The sequence below is a fragment of the Podarcis filfolensis genome (assembly GCF_964270895.1).
Source record: "Podarcis filfolensis genome assembly, chromosome: 13".
Taxonomy (NCBI): domain Eukaryota; kingdom Metazoa; phylum Chordata; class Lepidosauria; order Squamata; family Lacertidae; genus Podarcis; species Podarcis filfolensis.
The window spans coordinates 10760711-10780761 of record NC_139615.1 but is presented as its reverse complement, the minus strand read 5'-3'; the positions used below and the strand labels follow the sequence as shown (position 1 = coordinate 10780761).

The 20051-nt window shown below is 47.7% G+C and overlaps 1 protein-coding gene across 1 annotated transcript; it reads right to left on the bottom strand.

Annotated features, from left to right (window-relative positions):
- Positions 1 to 1798: 1798 nt before the first annotated feature.
- Positions 1799 to 18249, bottom strand: FIS1 (fission, mitochondrial 1). The gene is made up of 5 exons (XM_083581546.1): positions 17873 to 18249; positions 9915 to 10047; positions 7561 to 7637; positions 4062 to 4167; positions 1799 to 3217 (listed from the first exon to the last, which is right to left on the bottom strand). Exons 1-5 carry the CDS (start codon positions 17915 to 17917, stop codon positions 3120 to 3122), a joined length of 459 nt encoding a protein of 152 aa, XP_083437672.1. The 5' UTR covers positions 17918 to 18249; the 3' UTR covers positions 1799 to 3119.
- Between the last annotated feature and the right edge of the window lie 1802 nt (positions 18250 to 20051).

Sequence of the window (20051 nt, the reverse complement as noted above, 5' to 3'; positions counted from 1 at the left end):
CCTAAGGAAGTCAGATTAGCCTCAACCAGAGCCAGGGCCTTTTCAACACTGGCTCTGGCCTGGTGGAACGCTCTGTTTCATGAGACCAGGGCTCTGCAGGATTTGATTTCTTTCCGCAGGGCCTGTAAGACAGAGTTGTTCCGCCTGGCCTTTGGCTTGGAGCCAATTTGATCCCCTCCCCCTTTCTTTTTTCCTTTCTCCTGTATTGGAACTCCTATTTGGGGACTTCCCTGGCTTTTTTTCTGGCCCATGGAGGACCAGTCTGGATAGTTAGCCGTGGTAAAGACTTGACGTTTTTATTCCCCAAAAGTTTTTTGATTGAGTTTCGAGGCTGCATTTTAAGGTTGTATTTTAATCTTATTTTTTAAGCTGTATTTCAATCGTTTTTATATCTGGTGTTAGCCGCCCTGAGCCCGGTCTCGGCTGGGGAGGGCGGGGTATAAATAAAAATTATTATTATTATTATTATTATTATTATTATTATTATTATTATTCCTCAAGCTCTCAACATCCTCAAACATTGCAGTCCCACAACATCTGGGGACCCGGTTGTTGTTTTTAAAAAATTGCTTTTATTAAAAAGGTTTTCTTGGGTTACAAAAGGAAAGAAGAACAAGATGTTTGGTACCAGCTTGGCTGCAGTTGTTGCTGGAAAGAGGCATACAAGGCGCCATCCAACAGCCTTAGGATTTGTGTAGGGTTTTCTTCTTCCAAATATCCCATAAGGCAGCAAAGGTTTAGGGCCAGCGTTTTCCTTTTCCTAGATGAGCTACCCTCACCTGGTTTAGCTGGCCAGTTGAAGCTGTTCCCAGGGTGGCCGCCGTCACATGCTGACAGCATCTAGGAGCCACAAGTGAGAACTGAGTGGGGGGTGGGGGGGCAAAGGTGGACAAACTACCCCAGGAGTACAATGTCCCCCCCCCCCCCACTGGAGGTATTATCCCTCCCTTGCCACAGCACACACGTCTACCACAACTATTTAAATCACCTTAATTTAAACCCAATTCTGCAAGCTGTCAGAAATGGAGAGCGAGGACTGGAAAGGGACGTTTCAAGACACAATGTCCTAGACAGACCCTGGCGCAATGGGACGTTCTCAGCTTGCTTCCAAACGCACGTCAGCTGCAGAATGGGAAAGAGGCCCATCGAATCAGGCCATCACTTTGCTTCCACTTGCTCAGCAACTCTTGCAGCCAGCGGGGTGAGGGGGAATTGCAGTTTGCCAGGCTCGGTCCAAAGGCTACTGTGTAGCCTCTGCATTCAGTAGGTCAAGAGGCATTTGCCAGGATGCTGGCACACAACATCTGCATGCACAGCAGCCAGGTTTCAGCTGTTTGGCAATGTGAAATTAGCCATCTTGCTCACTTCTGAAACTCACTTGGGGCTGCCTGGGTGTGAGCTGTCGTACAGCAATTAAGACGCACGGTGCTGCCAAGGATCCAGAGTTCAAGGCAAGCTGTCGGGTGCTCATTATCGAGGGAGACCCTGGCCATAGGGGGAAGGGCTGGAGCTCCCGTGGTGGAATATCTGCTTTGCATACAGCTTCAATCTCTGGCATCGCCAGGTAGGGCGAGGATAAGGCTCCCTGCCTGAAACCTTGGAGATCTGCTGCCAGGCAGCATCCACAATGCCGGCAGCTGAGGGGCCAATGGTCTAATTGATTCCTAAATGGTCAAAAACACAGAAAATTCAGTGGCGGCCTACAGTATAAACAGGATGGATTGGACAACAGCTCACCATCTTAAGGACATCTGAGGCCCAAACTTCACGAGAGGCGCAAATCAGACAATCCAAATCATTTGCATCTGTATTTTTATTTTTATTGACATCCCTGCCTCACACCAGTCAGAGGCTAGAAAACCATATAAAAGCACCTGTTCAGTGAGCAGGGAAATTAAAGTTTCCAGAAAGGAGGAGAGAAGTGTTTTCAATACATCTGTAGTCTCTGAACGGCGACTGGAACGTCAACCTTGCACGAAGGAAGCCCCGCCATAGGGTTGGTGTGGGGTCTTCACTTGCCAACCTAAAAAAGGAACCCATCCCTTGTCAGCTTAGAAGCAGATACTTTCCAATATAAGGCTGCTTTGAGTGTCCCTCTTTTCTGCTGTTTCCTCTCCATGTCCCAAGAAGCTCGCTCTCTTTATCTGTTGCGAGACAAAGAGAGGTGACCTAATTCTCATGTTGGCAGCCCCCACCAGCTCTTATCAAATAAATAAGGGGACAACAGAAGATAGCTATCTAGGCAGAGGAAGACCCCAAAGAAGACGCAGGGGCACCTATGTTCCTCCAGTGATGGGGCTGGACTACAATTCCCATCGTCCCTGACCACTGCCCATGCTGTTTGGGGCTGATGGGAGTTCAACAAAAATATGAAGGGCCACAGGCTCCTCTAGAGGGAACCCAGTGCTGCTACGGAGCTAAGAGGGTCAGGAGGCACCATGCAAAGGAAGTGCAAACTAGGGGGATGCACTGTGTATGGAAGGAAGAGAGGGAGGCACATGTGTGTGTTTATTAAGTGTAAGAGAAAACACAGCCTGACAGTGAGGGAAAGGTTCTGTCCTGGAAAGCCTTCTCCTCGACCATCGTTCACAGCAACAAGAAGCTAAGCCGCACACTGCAGGACCGGGGAGCTTCCCCCCGCCCCACCCAATCCAACTGTAATCTTCTGAAAATGATGTCCTTTCCTGGCATTTTGTATCTTAAGTCTCAGATGAGAGAAATCTCCAAGCCCCACGACAAGTGAGAGGCGGCAAATCCGGGCAGCGGGGAGAAACCCGTGTGCTTTCCTCACGTCAGCGTGTGATAGGTGAAGCACAGGCAAGGAACCTAAAGGAAGTAACACAACAGGGGGCTGGGGCGACTGAGAGCTAGACAGGCTCGCAGCCATGCGCGCCCATGTTCCTATTTGGCCAGTCTTCTACCGAAAGGGCCACTTTGGCCTCACAGAAGGAGGGGAGGGGAAAGTCCGGGAATCAGGGTCGGATTAGTGGCTGCCGAGCATGTTTTTAATCGTCCCTCATTTTCCCTGCAGGGTTAGAGCTGTGAGTTGCCAAGGCCAGGCTGCTCTGGCCGGGTGCGAAAGGGGGGGTGGGACCCCACCACCTCCCTAACCAAGCCAGTTAAGGTTTTGATTTGGAGATGGCCAAGCCGATGAGACCAGCCAGCCCGGCTGCGCCCAGGGCCATGCCGCCCACAATCGCCATGCCAACCAGGCCATCTGTGGAGAGAGAAGAGGGAAGAAAGGCGTCATTCTGGAACGCTAGTTAAGGATTGAGAGGCTCCTCAAGAGATCTTTGGACTGCAGCCTGCGGGAGGGGGGCTGGACCAACCCGGTTGCCATGGGGATCAACTTTTTCCATCACCACCTTTTCAGAGGAGGTGGTGGAGGAACAGCTGCTGCCACCTCCCAGGACGACGGCCATCAGCCTCTCATTGGCCTCTGCCAGTGCAGAAGTGATCCCTGTGCCGTCTTATCCAACCGAGGCACCCGGTCCTCATCGCTGGTACTTGAGAGCTGTTGAAACGCCTTCCCGCCTCCTTGAGAAATACTAGGAGGCATTTCGTAAAAGGCGCTCAATGATGGTTGGGTGTTTTAATGCATTCTGCTTTCTGAACACATCGGCTTAGTTTACATATCCAAAGCACGATGGTTTGTTGGGAGTTACGAAGAGCGTCCCTGCGCTCTCCCCATTCCTACGCACTTGAAAAACAAAAAGCCTCCTTGGTTTGTTAAACCACATTTCCCTCATTGCTTCCAAACTGGGAAACTGTTTTGGGCGATCCCCACAAACCTTGCATGAAGAAACGTCTCGGGGTTCAAGACTCGGCATCTCCAGCTATGGCTGGGAAAGATTCCCTTCCTGAAACCCCGGAGAGCTGCTGCCAGTCAGTGCACGGAGCTAAGCGGACTGACACAGGCCTCAGTTTCCTATGTGGAGTCATCACTTGGTTTGTGGGAAATGCCCCAACCATGGTTCACTGGGATCAGAGTTACTGTGTTTGAACAGAGCCTTAAAAGGTGGGAGGGAAAGGGTTTCGCTCCCCACTCCTGGCCCCCTGACCTTTCTGCATGGCCCTCTTGATGAGCTTCTCCAGCTCCATGGCTTGCGTGTTGCTTGGCTCCGTCTTCAGCAGCCCCCGGATGTACTTCAGAGCTTTCTCATATTCCTACGAGAAAGAGAGAAGAGCGTTAATGCACCTGTGTCTGGGGACATCATGCGCAGTACCCTGTTGCCCACCACAGATGGAGTGAAATGGAGGGAATCAGTAAGTGGGGAGTTCTAGCTTTGGAAAAAGAAAGTGATGAGCTGGATGGAGGCTTGGGGACAGTCAAGGAAGGTGGGGAAAGGAGCTATGTACACTTAGAACTAGGGCCACCCAACAATGTGGACCATGGCTGTGGTCAGACTAGACACAGAGCACCCTAGCTAACCTACCGTATATACTCGAGTATAAGCCGACTTTTTCAGCACATTTTTTATGCTGAAAAAGCCCCCCTTGGCTTATACTCGAGTGAGGCAGGCAGCGTCGGCAGAGGGACGAGTGGCCCGAAAGGAGCCCTTTCTCGCCGCTGGTCCTGCTGCTGCCACCTGCCTCTCGCAAATGCAGGCAGCAGCAGAAGCGATGGCGGAGGGACGAGCAGCCCGAAAGGAGCCCTTTTGGGCTGCTTGTTCTTCCTCCACTGCTGCTGCCACCACCAGGTTTGTGAGGTGGTGAATCGGCTTACACTCGATTCAATAAGTTTTCCTAGTTTTTTGTGCTAAAATTAGGTGCCTCGGCTTATATTCGGGTAGGCTTATACTCGAGTATATACGGTATGTAAGGGCTGCTGAAGTGGGTTTCAAACACCCCAAGAAATGAAGTCCATTAGCAACAACAGCTCAATGAAACCTCCACATTCAAAAGGTGGGATGCCTCCAAGGGCCGGAAAACAGGGACAAACAACAGGCAACAGTCTGATTCTCAAGCTTCCAGGAGGTCATCTGGATGACCACTGCTGAGGGCAGGATGCTAAGGCAGCTCTTATTAAGGAGAGAGAATTCCTCTACAGGGGAAACAGGGACAGTTCAAAAGTCTCCTGCCTCAGGACGTTAAGCTCTCCCATTCCCCCTTTTAGCTCAAGGCAAGGAGTTTAACCTGCACAGGAGATGCAAACCCCACAGAGCGGTGGATGGGGAGAGCGGTGGCTGCTTGAGCAACCTTCTGAAGTCCACATGGCAGAGGTGGGTGGAGCAACAAACACCACCTTTGTAGAGTAGGCTAGTTTCTATATGCACACTTTGCAGGAGGCATGATTAAAAGACACTTTACTGCCAGACAAAAAACACTTGGGGTGGTGTTGATGCAGAGCGAGTAAGGGGTGTGGCTAGGGAGCATCCCGAGGGCCAGGCAGAGAGGCCTGGAGGGCCACACTTGGGCCTGAGGCTCCCTGCCCCTGCCACAAGTTTTGAGAAGGACAGGATTTGAAGTGGGGGGGGATTCAGGGCAGAATCCCACCAAGGTGTTCTGCTGGTGCATGGCTGCTCAATGGAACTCCCTCTCCCCATGTGCCCCCAACTGCTCTGCAGGATTGGGGAGTCCCAGAGCAGAATGGAGGATGCATGAAGAGATTTGGGGAAATTGCGTTGCACAGCTACTTTGCTGGATACTGCCCTCGATTTCTTGGCTGCAAGCCTAACACTTTCCCGGTAGCACAACCCAGACCCCAGCAATCAACTGCAGCTTGCCATCATTTGCACTGACACTCTCAGGGCTGCAACCCCAGACAGTGTGAGACCCACTACAAGCAACAGAACTCCCTTGCGCAGGATTGCACAGTTAAGATTGGCTGTGTTTTGCACCGCTCCTTCCCTTTGGGCCCAAGCTCCTGCTTATCTCGCGCCGTTGCCTCCACACACACGCCCCATAACTGAAGAGGGTTATGATCTGCTGCTCTCGCAGTCTATAAAAGCGCACCGATAAAAGGCCCAGCTGAGACTGATACATGTGGGCACCACCCTGGTTTTGACAAGGTTTATGGAGTTGGGATTAGCTGCCAGAGATAAGAAAGGGCCTGAGGTAACGGGAAACGCAGGACTTTCACCCCGGAGAGGAGAGTTAACGTCTCCCTCACATGGTGGGGGAAGCGAGCGTGAAAGATAGGCAAAGTCTCAAACACTGACTGAGGATCTCTCCCCCGCTCGCCATTTGGCAACCCAGGCAGAAAACACATCTGTTGCCTATCTGCAAAAATCTGCAGGATGCAAAACATTTTGAAGTTTTCCAATCTGTGTAAGGAGGAAGTGGGTGAAAAACAGAAGCTCAGCTTTCCTTAAGTCAGATTTGGGGACAGAGGATGGAACAGGGGAAGACTTAATGCAGCCTCCAACTTTCTGTTGCCTGATTGAATCCTCTTGAGTGCCAACTGCTGCTCTTCTATATATTCATTCATCGGAGCCCTGAGGATACAAACAAATGCTATGCAGGGCGTTCTGTGGAGCTAGCCCCTGTGGATGCTGTCCAAGTGAGGGATCAGCAACTAGCAGCCCTGGGCCAAATCAGTTCCAGTTTGGGAGAAAGGGGCAGAAGCTGGGAGAGGTAATGAGGAAGAAGAGCTCACTTGCTTGACGCCACTTTGAAGAAAGGAAGAACGGATCTTGACCTTCCTTCCCTCTTTGCCTCTGTCCCACTGACTCGATGTCAGATGTTCTCCTCCAGAGCAGAGGTGGAGCGCTGGATTTGGGCAGATCATCACCTCCCCACCCCCTGCACAGAGGCCAAGCTCAACAGGTGGGCAAGTCTATCTGTCAATCACCTGGCACCACAATGACACTAGGAACATATCGAGTCAGACCATTGGGTCATCTAGCTTAGTATAGTTTGCATCGACTGGCAGCAGCTCTCAAGTGAAAGTCTTACTCATTTTTTATCCCTTTTTTTTGCCTAAATGACTTGGAATCAAAACATTTATTATTGTTTATTTATTGCATTTATATACCGGTATATATCCCACCGTTTTCTCCATGCAGCTCAATGTGGCTTACATGATTCTCCTGCCTCCTCCTTTCATAGAATTGTAAATTCGCAAGGGAAACGCAAGGGCCATCTAGTCCAACCCCCTGCAAGGCAATCCCCACAGCAACCACCATGGTCCTACTATGACTCTAACCACTACACCACACTGCTCCCATGGGCTTTGCAAGTGCCAACAACTGGCTGATCATCAGGGTTCACAAAGCACTGTGCATGAGACTTTTCACAGATCAGTGGGCCCAGCAGACCCCCCTTTCAACCTGTTCTTTCCCTGACCTACACCTGACATCACGTACACTATAGGGTGGGTGGGTTCCCTGAACAGTCTCACAGCACAAATAGACAGGCTCGGTAGGCCTAATAAGGCCCGAGAGCTAGAGGTGACCCCGCTGCTGCTTTAGAGGAAATTACCTCCCTAAAAAAAGTTAAACTTTTCGTGGATTTTAACTATAAGCCTCATCAGGATCCCATCTCGCCTGAACAACAGAGGTACAAATATAAGCAGGTCCAAACCAAAGGAAGCAGGCAGGGCCACCAGCAGAGACTTACCTTCAGCCGGTAATTGGCCACCGAGAGGTAAAAGACATAATCACGCTGCTCCTCTTTGTTCCCTTTAGGCAGCAGCTCTGAAAATAAAAGGGTCAAGAGTGTAACGTTTACCTATATCTGTTTAGAGAGAGATGGGTCTGAGGGTTTCTCCATTTTACCTGCCTCCTACAGCTCACGACACATACAGACACAAAACACAAAAATCTGAACTTGGAACTAGAGTAACCCCACCTGGATTCCTGACAACCGAATCCCAAACGACACCCCGGCGCCTGGACTTTGGCAAGCCGAAGGTCAAGAGAGTGTACGGGGAGCTGCCGTGCAAGGAGAGCAAGGACACTGTGCCAAGGAGGTCATGCCCGACCGATGAAAAGACAGGAATGGGACAGATGCACACACAGAAAAAAGAAGGGGGAGGATGTGGCAGAGGCGGAAGGACAGGAGGCATCTCACCCGCTGCCACGTACACACAAAAGGTTTTCTCTCCCCACAGTGCAGAAGATCCTTTGATACTCCAAGGGAGGTGGGGGGGAAACTCATAGCGGAAGTTTATGGTGCGGAGAAATGAGTTTTTTTCTCCCCTCCCCAACCGATTATGGCAGAATGTGGGAGCTGCTCAATTAATTGACTGGCAGCAGATTCAGGGCAAACCACGTACAACCACAGAAAAACGTACTTATTCGCAGAAAGCATAATTGGCACGTGGACCTCTTTGCCAGTTAATGTGGTGGTGGGTTCAGGTGGCTGTGAAAGAGGGTTCTGCAAATCTCAGCCATGTTTGGTAGATGAACTTCCACGTTCAGAGACAGTGTGCTGCTGAATACCAGGTGCTGGGGGAGAAGGGCTAGTCACGCCCTGCCTGTGGGCTTGCTGGAGGCCATATGATTTGCTGTGGGGCCGGGCGGAAGAATGCCGGACTAGAAACACTTTCGGTCCAATCTAGTAAGGCTCTTATTAGAGCAAGTGCTTGCAGGTGGAGATGTTGCAGTGTAAGAAACTCAGATACAGTGGTACCTTGGTTTACAAACTCCGCAAAACTGGAAATAGTGTCTTGGTTTGAGAACTTCACCTCGTTCTAAGAACAGAATCCGAAAGGTGGAAGGGTACCAGCAGCAGGAGGCCTCGTTAGGGAAAGCACGCCTCAGTTTAAGAAAGGTTTTGGTTTAAGAACATACTTCCGGAACAGATTAAGTTCGTAAACCAAGGTACCACTGTATATAAGCTAGGGGCCAAATGGATCTTTCAACCGAGGTTGTAGATGCCAAAATGGAATGCCTAGTTGCCATTTTGGGGTAAAAGGTAAAGGTAAAGGACCCCTGACAGTTAAGTCCAGTTACAGACGACTCTGGGGTTGCAGTGCTCATCTCACTTTACAGGCCGAGGGAGCCGGCGTTTGTTTGCAGACAGTTTTTCTGGGTCATGTGGCCAGCATGACTAAGCCGCTTCTGAAACCAGAACAGAGAGGTACCTATTTATCTACTTGCACTTTCTGACATGCTTTTGAACTGCTAGGATGACAGGAGCTGGGACCGAGCAACGGGAGCTCACTCCGTCATGGGGATTCGAACCGCCAACCTTCTGATTGGCAAGCCCAAGAGGCTCCGTGCCACCCGCTTTATGGATTAAGACGGCTCTAAGGTGGTCTTCTGCAAATGTCAGACAGTGATTGAGTTTCACTGAAACATCAGGCTAGTTCCAATGACAACCTTGAGCTAGGTTAAGAACTTGGAGGACTTGAAGAAGAAAAGTCACTTGATCCAGGGACAGTCCACATATATACTGGCCCATCCCTACCTGTTTTTCTTCATGGTGACACAAACCATTCATAACGTAGAAATATTCTTCACAACTGTGACCAGGGCAGTGGGATGGGGTAAGTGAAGACAAACTACAATTAACCATAACTTTGTTCACTGCTCCTGCTCAGGCTGCACAGAAAAAGCATTTTGGTTCCTGAAATTGGTTCCAATTGTGCAAATAAAATATAACAGATAGGATGTGGCATTAGTGTGTGAAAACAATCAAGATCCAAGGATCCCCGGGCATGCACCTCCAGATGGTGGAGATGTCAGGCACCATTCAGGCTTCTTCACTTGGTTGCAAGCAGTCAATAGCCAGGTGCAAAATGTGCCTGGCTAGTTTCAAGCACTGGGATGTTTGTAATAAAAGCTACAAAATAACCAACAAGAGTGTACAAAAAGGACACACTGTGGAGCTCAAATAAATAAATCAAATCAAAATGGGGTGGGTGTTTCAACCACTGCTTTGCGATTAGCTTACTGGATGTCTTGCTTGGCAAGAGAAATCAAGGAGGTGGCTCGGTGGATGTTAGAGTCTATTGATCTACTGCTCACCTTCCAGGAGTACAACGCCCTTCTTGATGTCCTCGTTGTATTTGCTGCGGACCAGGCACCAGGCGTACTCAAATGTGGTCCCTTTGGAGACATTGCCTGAGCTCACCTCAGCATTGTACTTCTTCTCAAATCTCTGTGGAAAAGAAGAGAGGGATGGTTAAGCTGACACCAGTCTCCCGGGAAAGGCAAAATGTGCCTTTCTGCCCCACTTCGCCCACCCAATTCACAGGTTTTTCCTGAGAACAATACGTCAGCAGGGGTCAAGCTGACACGATCTTGGCCACAGTAGGCCACCAGAGAGCAGGTAGCAGGCCTATAGATCATGAAGGAGTGACAAGGGACTCTGGCCCAGTGTTAGAAGCCGAGATATGAAAGCTAGGAGCTAAATGGCACCTTAAACCTAGGTTATGGGTGCAACAATGGAATGTCTAGACACGCTTTTTTATAACAAGAATACACAGCTGAAAATGAATGAACTGCAGCTAATATATTATGTTTATTTTTCACATGGTCTAGTCCTTCCCCTGCGAAAGGTACCTAGAACAATGGGAGTTATGAATGCTGCTCTGGCCTATGGTAGAGCTGCTTCCATTGGGCCACTTGTCTGTGGTTGGCAGATCCAAGAGTTTCCTTTTCCAGCTTTTCAAAAAAAACACACCATCACCCTAAATATTTTTTTGTATTTGTGCGTGGATGGTACCATCTCGGCTACTCACCACTGAACTTCAGAAATAGAAAGGGACAGGTGCAAAACCAATTATGTAAGAGGAATGATGTACAAGCACATAAATTTCAACAAAGGTTAGAGAATTCAGCTCTACCAGTTGGGAGATTTATTATTATTTTAAAGCATTGAGTACCTAGTAAGGACAGATGATTCCCAGATGAGGAATTGCTCCAACAGGAACCGGTGACCCTGGCTTAGCAGCCGGATCTTCTATGAAGCCTTATGCAAGCATCGAAAAAACAAGAAGAACAAGCACCTCCGAAACCAGACACTGGTCTTTTTGTCTCCCATCAATGGATTTGGTCTGGGCAGGTCGCACCAACTGCCGCCCAAGGCTGCCAGGCTGTTTAGTGCTGGAAAGTCAGAGGGGGCTCTTCGTTCCGCAGGCACACGAACCATTCAAACCCCATTTCATGGAAGGGCTCAGAAGGGAACGTGCAGGGGAAAGGGCTGTAGCTCAGTGGCAGAGTGCCGGCTTTGCGGGCTGAAGGTCTTGGGTTCGATTCCCAACATCCCTAGGTAGGGCTGAGACACACTCCCTGTTGGAAAACCTGAAGAGTCGCTGGCAGTCTGTGCAGACAGCACTGCGCTTGGAGGACTAATCTTCCCATTCATTATAAGGCACCCCCACCCTGTTTAAACAGGGCCATGCAGTTGTTTACAATTTTATTGGGTAGCCAGTCATTTTAATGATTGTTCCGTACTACTATTAATTGTGGGTTGTTGTTTTTTTACGTTTCCGTACTGCTGCACACCACCATGATACTTTTTATGGGTACTTTTACCAGCTAATCAGTAAAATTAATATAAAGAAATATAAAGATCATTCACACTCACAATGAAAACAATGTGACCTTCAGCGGGGCGGTGGTGTAAAGAGGTTTGAAGTGATGGCTAAACCAGCCAAAGATCTGTCCAAGTGGCTGCATGACTTCTCAGAAGCCTGCTCAAAAACCCACGTTTACTAAAAACAACCGCTCAAGGAGGAATGTCACCTGCCATAAAAGCGCCCTTTTAATTTCATCGGAAAGGAAACAGAACTGTTTAAACAACACTCTGGTTGCAACACCACTGCTCAAAAGCCTGAAAACACCCAAAGAAGGCCAAGAGAAGACCTGAAAAGCACCTTGTCCTCTGTGGGGTGGGAGCTGGCAGAAAGGAGTCAGCAACTAGCAAACCGCCCTTTCACTTGCAAGCCCAGAGGCAATGGGGGGGAGGAAATGTATGGAATCTGCTGCCAGTTCACTTTAGGGTGGGGAATTGGAGGCTCCATCAATGTCTTGAGGGCTCCGGATTCCATACATTGCTGGAGCCTCCAATTCCCCACTAGGCCAAGCTGGCTGGGAATAAGGAGATGGGGCTCAGTAGCATCTGGTGAAGGGTCACTGATCCCACCCAGCTTGCAGGGTGTGATGGTAGAGCCCAGGCCCCCTTGGTAGTATGTGGACTGTATTAAATCCAAGCAGGACAAAAACCATTGATTTAAACCACCAAGCGGGGGGGGGGGGGAGGGAGGAGACAGAGAAATAAATCAACTGAAAGGCACATCAATTTAAGTCATGTTTCCCCCCATTATGAAACAGATTAACTTGAGAAGCCAAAATTCTCATGGAGTCTGCTGTAGGCTCCATGGAGGATCTTGGCAAGAGATAGGATGGCAGCGCTTGGAACCCAGCGCCAGTGAAGAAGACATGTTAGCCCCTGCAGGTCAAGGAGGACATCCAAAATAAATACTCTGAGGCTGAGCTAGGAGTTCTCCCACCAGTACCAACCCCCACCAATTTATTATTGCACAAGTTTCTGCAGACTGGAGTCCACCTGAAGCGTTATCTTCAGGGAGAAGCTTGGGGGGGGAATTACCCCCAACAGAAGCTTCCTACAAGGAAAAGGATATACTACCACCTGGGGAGCATTTTAAAAATGGCATCCCTCCACCTTTAGACAATGCCTATGCCATGGCACTCCTCATAGGGTACTGATCACTGCAGACCTGCGGTCATCGCCAACAGCGAGCGTCCCTTGCCAAGGGTAGAATTTAAGGCATGTCCGCCTGCCTAGGATTACCATATGTCCAGAATTTCCCGGACACAGGCGGCATTCGGCCGTCAGAAAGGGTATCTGGGAGGAAATAGCTTAAATGTCCTGGAAAATCCAGACGTATGGCAACCCATGTTGGAAGTGTAGATTTTGGCGAATTTCCTTAAAAATAGCTCTCTTTTTGTTTGAGATTTTTGTGTCCGGATTTACACTTTTTGAAATATGACAACCCTACACCTGGCCACCAGATGACAACAGGTGGGTGGGGGTTTTGGGGGGGAGGGGAGGGAACAGCATCCCAGGCCAAATTGGTTCCAGGCCTAATTAGCTCACAGGCTACTAGCTCTACAACCTCCAGGGAGATTGGATTAATACCAGGAACATTTCTTTAAAAATGACACCCATCCATCTACAGTCTGAAATTGCACTGCCCACTCCTGCACATCAAGATTCAGCCACATCAGTCGGATGCACGCGTAGATCAGGCGCTGGCATTTTAAGAGGCAGGCCTCTGTATTAAATGGAGGTTTCCTTTTAAAACTGGGCTATGTTTCGAGAGAAGCACACATGCCCTGGTCACAACCAACAAAGTCTCTTGGATCCTTCTCCACTAGCCCTCAGCAGTAATCACAGGAAATAGGTCACACATAGTGAGTAAATTTCAGGGAGAGGGATTTTATTATTATTAAGATGTTTGCTATATTAAGTATTCCTGCAGCTACTCAAATGAATCCATGATTCCCCCTACTCTTAAACACATCAACACAGTTCAGATGTTAAAGCAGGGCTCGGGAGCACATGACTCTCCAGATACCATGGGACACCAAACTGAACTGTGGATTCCTTGATAGTATTGTATGACTTGACAGGTGCAGCTCCCAAGAGTTCAAGCATTGCAATTTTGATGTTCTGTTATATTAAGTGTGATGTTCTACTGTAACGTTTATTGATTGTATGAAAGCTACTTTGGAATCCAGGCTAATGGAAACTGGCATGGAAATACAATAATTCGCTCTCACATACCCAAAAGGCAAGGAGTCTAAATATTCATGGTTTGAACAATAAACAGTAGTAAGATTTGCTTTCCAAGTCATGGAGATGCATGACTCTCTCTGTCCTGTATCCACCAACTCCTGCTTCTGATTTCGGTAAGTGCCTTACAGATGTAAAGAGTGTGCCAGGAAAAAGTGCTTAATTTCACAATTGCTCCTTAAATGCAGATAGATTCTGCAATACAAAAGGAAACTAGTTTTAGACTGCATTCCTGTGCACTATAGAAAGCTCTGTTGGTACCTCACCATGCCAGTATTTCTACTCCCAGCAGAACTAGCACAGGTCATTGCAAGCCGATATTGGTCATTACGACAAAACATTAGCATGCATTGTTGTGGAGTAACCATATATGAATGAGAACACCAAAACCACAATTCAAGTCTTCAATTTGAAAAACCAGCCCTTATTCATGGTCGCTTAAAATACACCCTGATTGTTTGTCATTGTGTAAGGCATACATGCCATGCGATTTTCCCATTTCCAGAGGGGTAGCTGGGCTGCAACCAACTAACAAAGCATCTTGTGCCACCTGGAAGGCTAACAAATTTATTATGGCGTAAGCTTTCGTGAGCTATAGTCCATTTCATCAGATGTATGAAATGTCATCCTAGGTTACAGATGTACTTAAGGTTAATAGACGAGGCAAGCTATTATCATCACTGAGATCAGAGGAATGAAACGCAGAAAAAGTACAAGACTGTGATAATTATGTTATTAAGAGTAGCCATTCACAACGAAGTTGATGGCGCTAATACAGACATCCTGGAAATTCCTCCTTAGTGACTCAATTGACCTTGAATGACCAATTCCAACTTCACACAGCCATAGAAACCTATGGTATCTTCTTTCCTGAGTTAGCACATTCAATGTAAATGCAACACGTAGGACCAAACAAAGCACCAATTCTTTAAAGCCAAACTGCTGCTCAGAGACTGCAAAAACAGCAGCTGCATTGGCGGAAAAAATGTCACTGAATTAGTGCTCTCCTCTGGAACAAATAAGGCTACAACTCTAAATGTACCTACTGGAATGAAATTTACACTGAATTCAACAATACACATGCATAAGTGTACACATTTAGGCTTGGGCAGTTAAGCGCACAAGAGCTATTGGAAGTGATTTGATGCCCCCTAGTGGATTTGCTTTACTTCTTACGCCAGTCACTTCCTGACAAATAAATCACAGAATTGTAGAGTTGGAATGGACCCCAAGGGTCATTTAGTCCAACCCCCTGCAATACAGGAATTTCAACTAAGCTTCCTGGATAGATGTCCCATCCAACCTCTGCTTTAAAACTACCAAGGAAGGAGAGTCCACCACCTCCTGAGGGAGTCCTGTCCTCTGCCAAAGAGCCCTTACAGCAGGCATAGGCAAACTCGGCCCTGCAGATGTTTTGGAACAACAATTCCTATCCTCCCCGACCACTGGTTTTGTTAGCTAGGGATGATGGGAGTTGTAGTCCCGAAACATCTGGAGGGCCGAGTTTGCCTATGCCTGCCTTACAGTCAGAAAGTTCTTCCTTATGCTTAGTTGGGATCTCCTTTCTTGTAACTTGAATCCTTTGGTTTGGGTCCTACCCTCTGGAGAAGGAGAAAACAAGCTTGCTCCATCGTCCATGTGACAGCCCTTTAGAGATCTGAATCATCTGATTACAGGCTGTTAACATGCTGCCTTCTATAACCATGAGGCTTCAATTACTTGGATCTTACACATCTAAGAAACCACCTCTTCTTCTTTATCATGGATGTGGGTGTGTGCATGCACTGCTCCCATCTCTGCAATACAGAACTGCGGGGGAAAGCACAGGGCACCTTCTAGGATCCTGCATTTGTGTAAGAAGAGGAATGGGAAACCTGTGTTCCCCCAGATGTTGCTGAACTGTGACTCCTGTCAGCCCCAGCCGGCATGACCAGTGATCAGGAATGATGGGAGCTGTATTTCAGCAACATCTGGAGGACCACCTTGTCATGAAATTCTACTCATTAATCCAGAGCAGATTCCAATTTATAGTTAGCAGAGTAAAAACTTAAACACGTTGCAGGATTCCCAAAAAATAGACCAGAGGCAGTTGTATTTCATCTAGCAGAGCTTTACTGCTACCGAAGGCAAATGAGCATAATGGTTGTAAATCCAATACATTCGGGATTGGCACTGTCCATAAGAAATCCAGTTACAGCAGACTTAACTTTAACTTACAACAACTTATAATAAGTCTAAGACCTTAAAACTATACAATGGTACCTTGGTTCTCAAACAGAATGTGTTCCGGAAGCCGCAGAAGACATGCCGGACATTCGGCTTCCGAAAAATCATTCAAAAACCGGATCACTCGTTTCCGGGTTTTGATAGTTTGGGAGCCGATTTGTTCGAGAGCCAAGGCCTTTGAGATCCAAGGTACAACTGCATATAAAACACCACACCAGAAGGAAAAGAGATGGAAAGAGAAAGTGAAACCCAGGCTCCTTCTGCCCCTACTTTTATAGTCAGCATGACCTTGACAGAAGAGATAACAGAATCAGTTTAAGCCAGCTATACATCATGAACCTTCTGCTTGTTTCTTTCACACAGAGAAGCTTCCAGAACCCTTTTGAATTAAGCAGAATAGGAAAGATCTCTACACATCAGATCAATACTTACTGGTAATACTTTTTATTTATTATTTTGATAAGCATGAACTAATACACAATTCACATAAGTGACACATTGTTAATATCACATTTTAAAGAGAATTTGTTAATACAAGTTTAATTTGGTGTTTACAATAAAAATATTGGTACCAAACTTCAGTTTTCAAAACATGCTACTCTTTATTGTTAAACTCCTTAACGTATTGTCTATCCTTAACATATACTTCAAGGCTTCAAAGCACATACATTCCAGTAATCCTTGAGTGTCATCCAGGTGCAAAAAATGGCACCCAGACATTTTGAGGTGCTTGCAAATGGAGAACCTTTAGGCGCAAAATGTACCTGGCGTCCTGCTAATTTTGAAACCCGTATACAGTATATACCTCAGCTGTCCGCAAACCCTGCTGTTCAGAAATCCTAATTGGAGAACAGAAGAAGTCACTGCCATGAAGCTGTCTCAATGTGTACAGGAGGGTGGGGGTGGAATGACCAATCACAGGGAAGCAAGATAAACCAGCCCATTTTTTTCTTGAGCTCCCTCTGACACTTTGATGAGGGAGCAGAGGAGAGCAAAACATAGATAACATACAAGTTTATGTATAGCATAAGTAGCTAACTAAATTAATTTACCTACATAATTTAAAATCCAGTTTGTAGCTAATATTCATAATCATAAACAGTAGCACCCAGCTAAGCCAGAGTAGAGCTACTCTGATCATGGCTTAGCTGCATATCACACTAAATTAATAGAGAGAGTCCGTGTGTGTGTGTGCTGAGAGGATCACACCTTTTCCAGCCAGAGGGCCAAATTGCATTGTAGGCAATCTTCCAGGGGCCACATTCCAGTGATGCGTGGGGCCAGGTTTTACATTAGCTACATTTTAGCCATATAAAAGCTACTCACTCTCCAGCCTCCATCCAGAGAAGAAAGAAGCATTATTACAGCCTCATAGTTTAATGCTACATATAAGCCAGGCAAAAGCGTCTTGAGGAAGATAGGGGGTGCTTTGTACTTTCCCTCACTTGAATTCACTCAAGTCACTCCCAGCACTTCCCTTCTCCATACGGAGTGGCTGCCCAGCACTTCAGCGGAGGAGAGTGATGCCTCTTCCTAGTCGCTACCATGAAGCATTTCCGCTGAAGGAGAGGAAGCTCCGGCTCCACCTCATCTTCAGACCAGACATATGACCCACAGCACAAATGTAAAAGGTTACAGGAGGGTGCATTTTTTTAAAAAGGAAGAACCACCCAAAATCAGGCCGTCGGAGAGAGAGAACGAAGCGACCAGGACGGAGAGCAAAGGGCGGCCATGCTGGGCCAAAAGGCCCGTCCAAGCCCAGCTGACCCCACGAAACTCAAAGGCACCGCCCACACTCAGTGGCCCAAGGTAGACCGCCCCTGGACCTGGAGGCTCCACTTAAATCTCGCGGCCCGCGACCAGAGCCAGGAGAAGAGGGAGATACACACACAAAACCCGCGCGCTCCTCCTGCTGTTAAATAAGGCTCCGACTCACTTGCAGATCCTCCAGCGCCACCACTTCGCTGAGCACCGACTCCATCGCGCCCAATCCAGGAAGCAGGGCCGGAAGCGGTCCGGCGACGGAAGCGGAACTTTAAAAATCCCATTCGTCGCTCTAGGACGGGAGAGGGCGGTTGTCTCTATGGTGTCCCTTTTCAACTTTCCCTTAGTTCAGCCACGCCCTGTTGCCTCGCGCGCCTGCGCACGCTCCCTTCCGCAGAGAAACCCCGAGAGGTTCAAAAGCGCCCGCGCGCTTGTTTCGTGCGTTGGTCCGTTTCCACGGCAACGGGGAGGGCGGGGGAGAGTCTTTTCCCGCCGTTTCTCTCCATCTTCACGCTCACTGGAGGCGCTTCCTCGTGTTTCCAAAACAAAAAGCCAATAGGCGGTTGCCATGGCAACCTCGGGAGCAGGAAGCGTCATAGGGTAGGCGCGCTTTCCCATAGAAAGTAATGCAAAATGGATTAATCCGTTCCAGACTTTTGAAAACAACCCCTAAAACAGTAATTTAACATGAATTTTACCCTCTAACGCAGGCATCCCTAACCTTCGGCCCGCCAGATGTTTTGGACTACAATTCCCATCATCCCTGAACACTGGTCGTGTTAGCTAGGGATCATGGGAGTTGTAGGCAGAACATCTGGAGAGCCGCAGGTTGGGGATGCCTGCTCTAACGAGACCATTGAGCCATAAAATTAAAGCAATAAACAATGTACTGCAGGCACACAATCTGGGTTCTGGGTTCCACACAATCACAAAAACAAAAAAGAGCCGCAAAAACAAAGGGCTGAGGTGGATAAGGGCAATGGTGGGGAATCTGTCCCTCCAGCTGTTGCGGTAGTATATTGTTAGGAGCCACCCCAAACTCTGCCCAGCTGTGCATTAGATTCCAGGGGGTATTTGCCCTCAGTGTAGGACCACATTTGGTCCCATTTTTGCCATCTTCTCTGATGATACATTTCCTCCTTCTTTGGCACAGGCCAAGTCCACACTATACATTTAAATAATCTTAACCCACCCACCCACCCCCCGCCGCAAAAAAAGACTCCAGGGAACTATGGTTTGTTACAGGAGCTGGGAATTGTAGCTCTGTGAAGGGGTAAACTACAGTTCCCATGATTTTTTTATGCATGTGGTTAAATGTTGTTGTTTTTTTTTTCATCTATAACGTGACAGGCTGCCAGTTGCCAACCAATGGCAAAGTCCATTTCTTTGTGATAACTGTTCTTTCCCTAGAAAACACACACACTAGTTAGCAGGCATTTAATTAGGACAGGGAGGTGCAGTTCAAGTGTTCTGCTTCATGTTTGAACCTGCCCTCAATTACATGCACTTATCTGCTATTTTCCTAATGGTAATTGGAATAAAAATAATCCTAACTATTCCCTTGTCACATGCGGTTTATCTGCCCTTGGTTGAGATGAGGGCGTTGCCTGAGCTAGTAATGTGTTGCCTTATTTGGTTAATGAGACAAAATTAGCTTTAGGGCAGGAACTGGTTTAATTACATAAAGCAGCTGGGAATAAATCTGCAAACAGGGACAACCCACTTGCAAAAGTTTCAAAAGTTTGTCCTCAAGTAGAGCACGTGGAGATTCCTGTGCTTTTTACAGCTGGGCAAGGGGCAGAAACCCAATAGGGGCAGAGCTTTCACCACCAATGCATCTCTCGACCTGAAAAAGCGGCACCCATTTAATTTCCATATTCTCTCTGCCCCTGAAAATGTGGTAGTTTAGTAGGAATGGCTGAGCGATAGATCACTGCCTGCTCCTGATTGTTCACATAGAATCTGTGTAGATTTTTCATTCTGTTAAGAACAGAAGAAGAGCCAAAGGCTCGTTTAGTCTGGCCTCCTGTTCTTACAACCAGATGCCTATAGGAAACCCACAAGCATTGTCTGAGCACAGCAGCACACTTCCCACTTGTGATTTCCAGCAACTGGCATTCAGGGACATACTACATCTGACAGTTGAAGGGAAATGTAGCCGTTGATAGCCTTATCCTCCATTTGCAAAGTCCTCTTTTAAAACCATCCCAAGTTGGTAGCTGTTATGTACTGAGTTGAATAGGATCCAAAATGCAGCAGTCTGATTGGTCCTAAAACAATAGGATCCAGAATGCAGCAGTCTGATTGGTCCGCAGGAGCCACCCAATCCAACTCCAGGTGGAAGTGAATTT

Coding starts and splice junctions, on each gene's coding strand:
- FIS1 (XM_083581546.1), bottom strand. CDS start 17,917: ATGGAGTCGGTGCTCAGCGAAGTGGTGGCGCTGGAGGATCTGCAA. Junction 7,638..9,914: donor GGGCGTTGTACTCCTGGAAG/GTGAGCAGTAGA, acceptor TTTTATTTTCAG/AGCTGCTGCCTAAAGGGAAC. Junction 3,218..4,061: donor CAAGAGGGCCATGCAGAAAG/GTCAGGGGGCCA, acceptor CTCTCTCCACAG/ATGGCCTGGTTGGCATGGCG.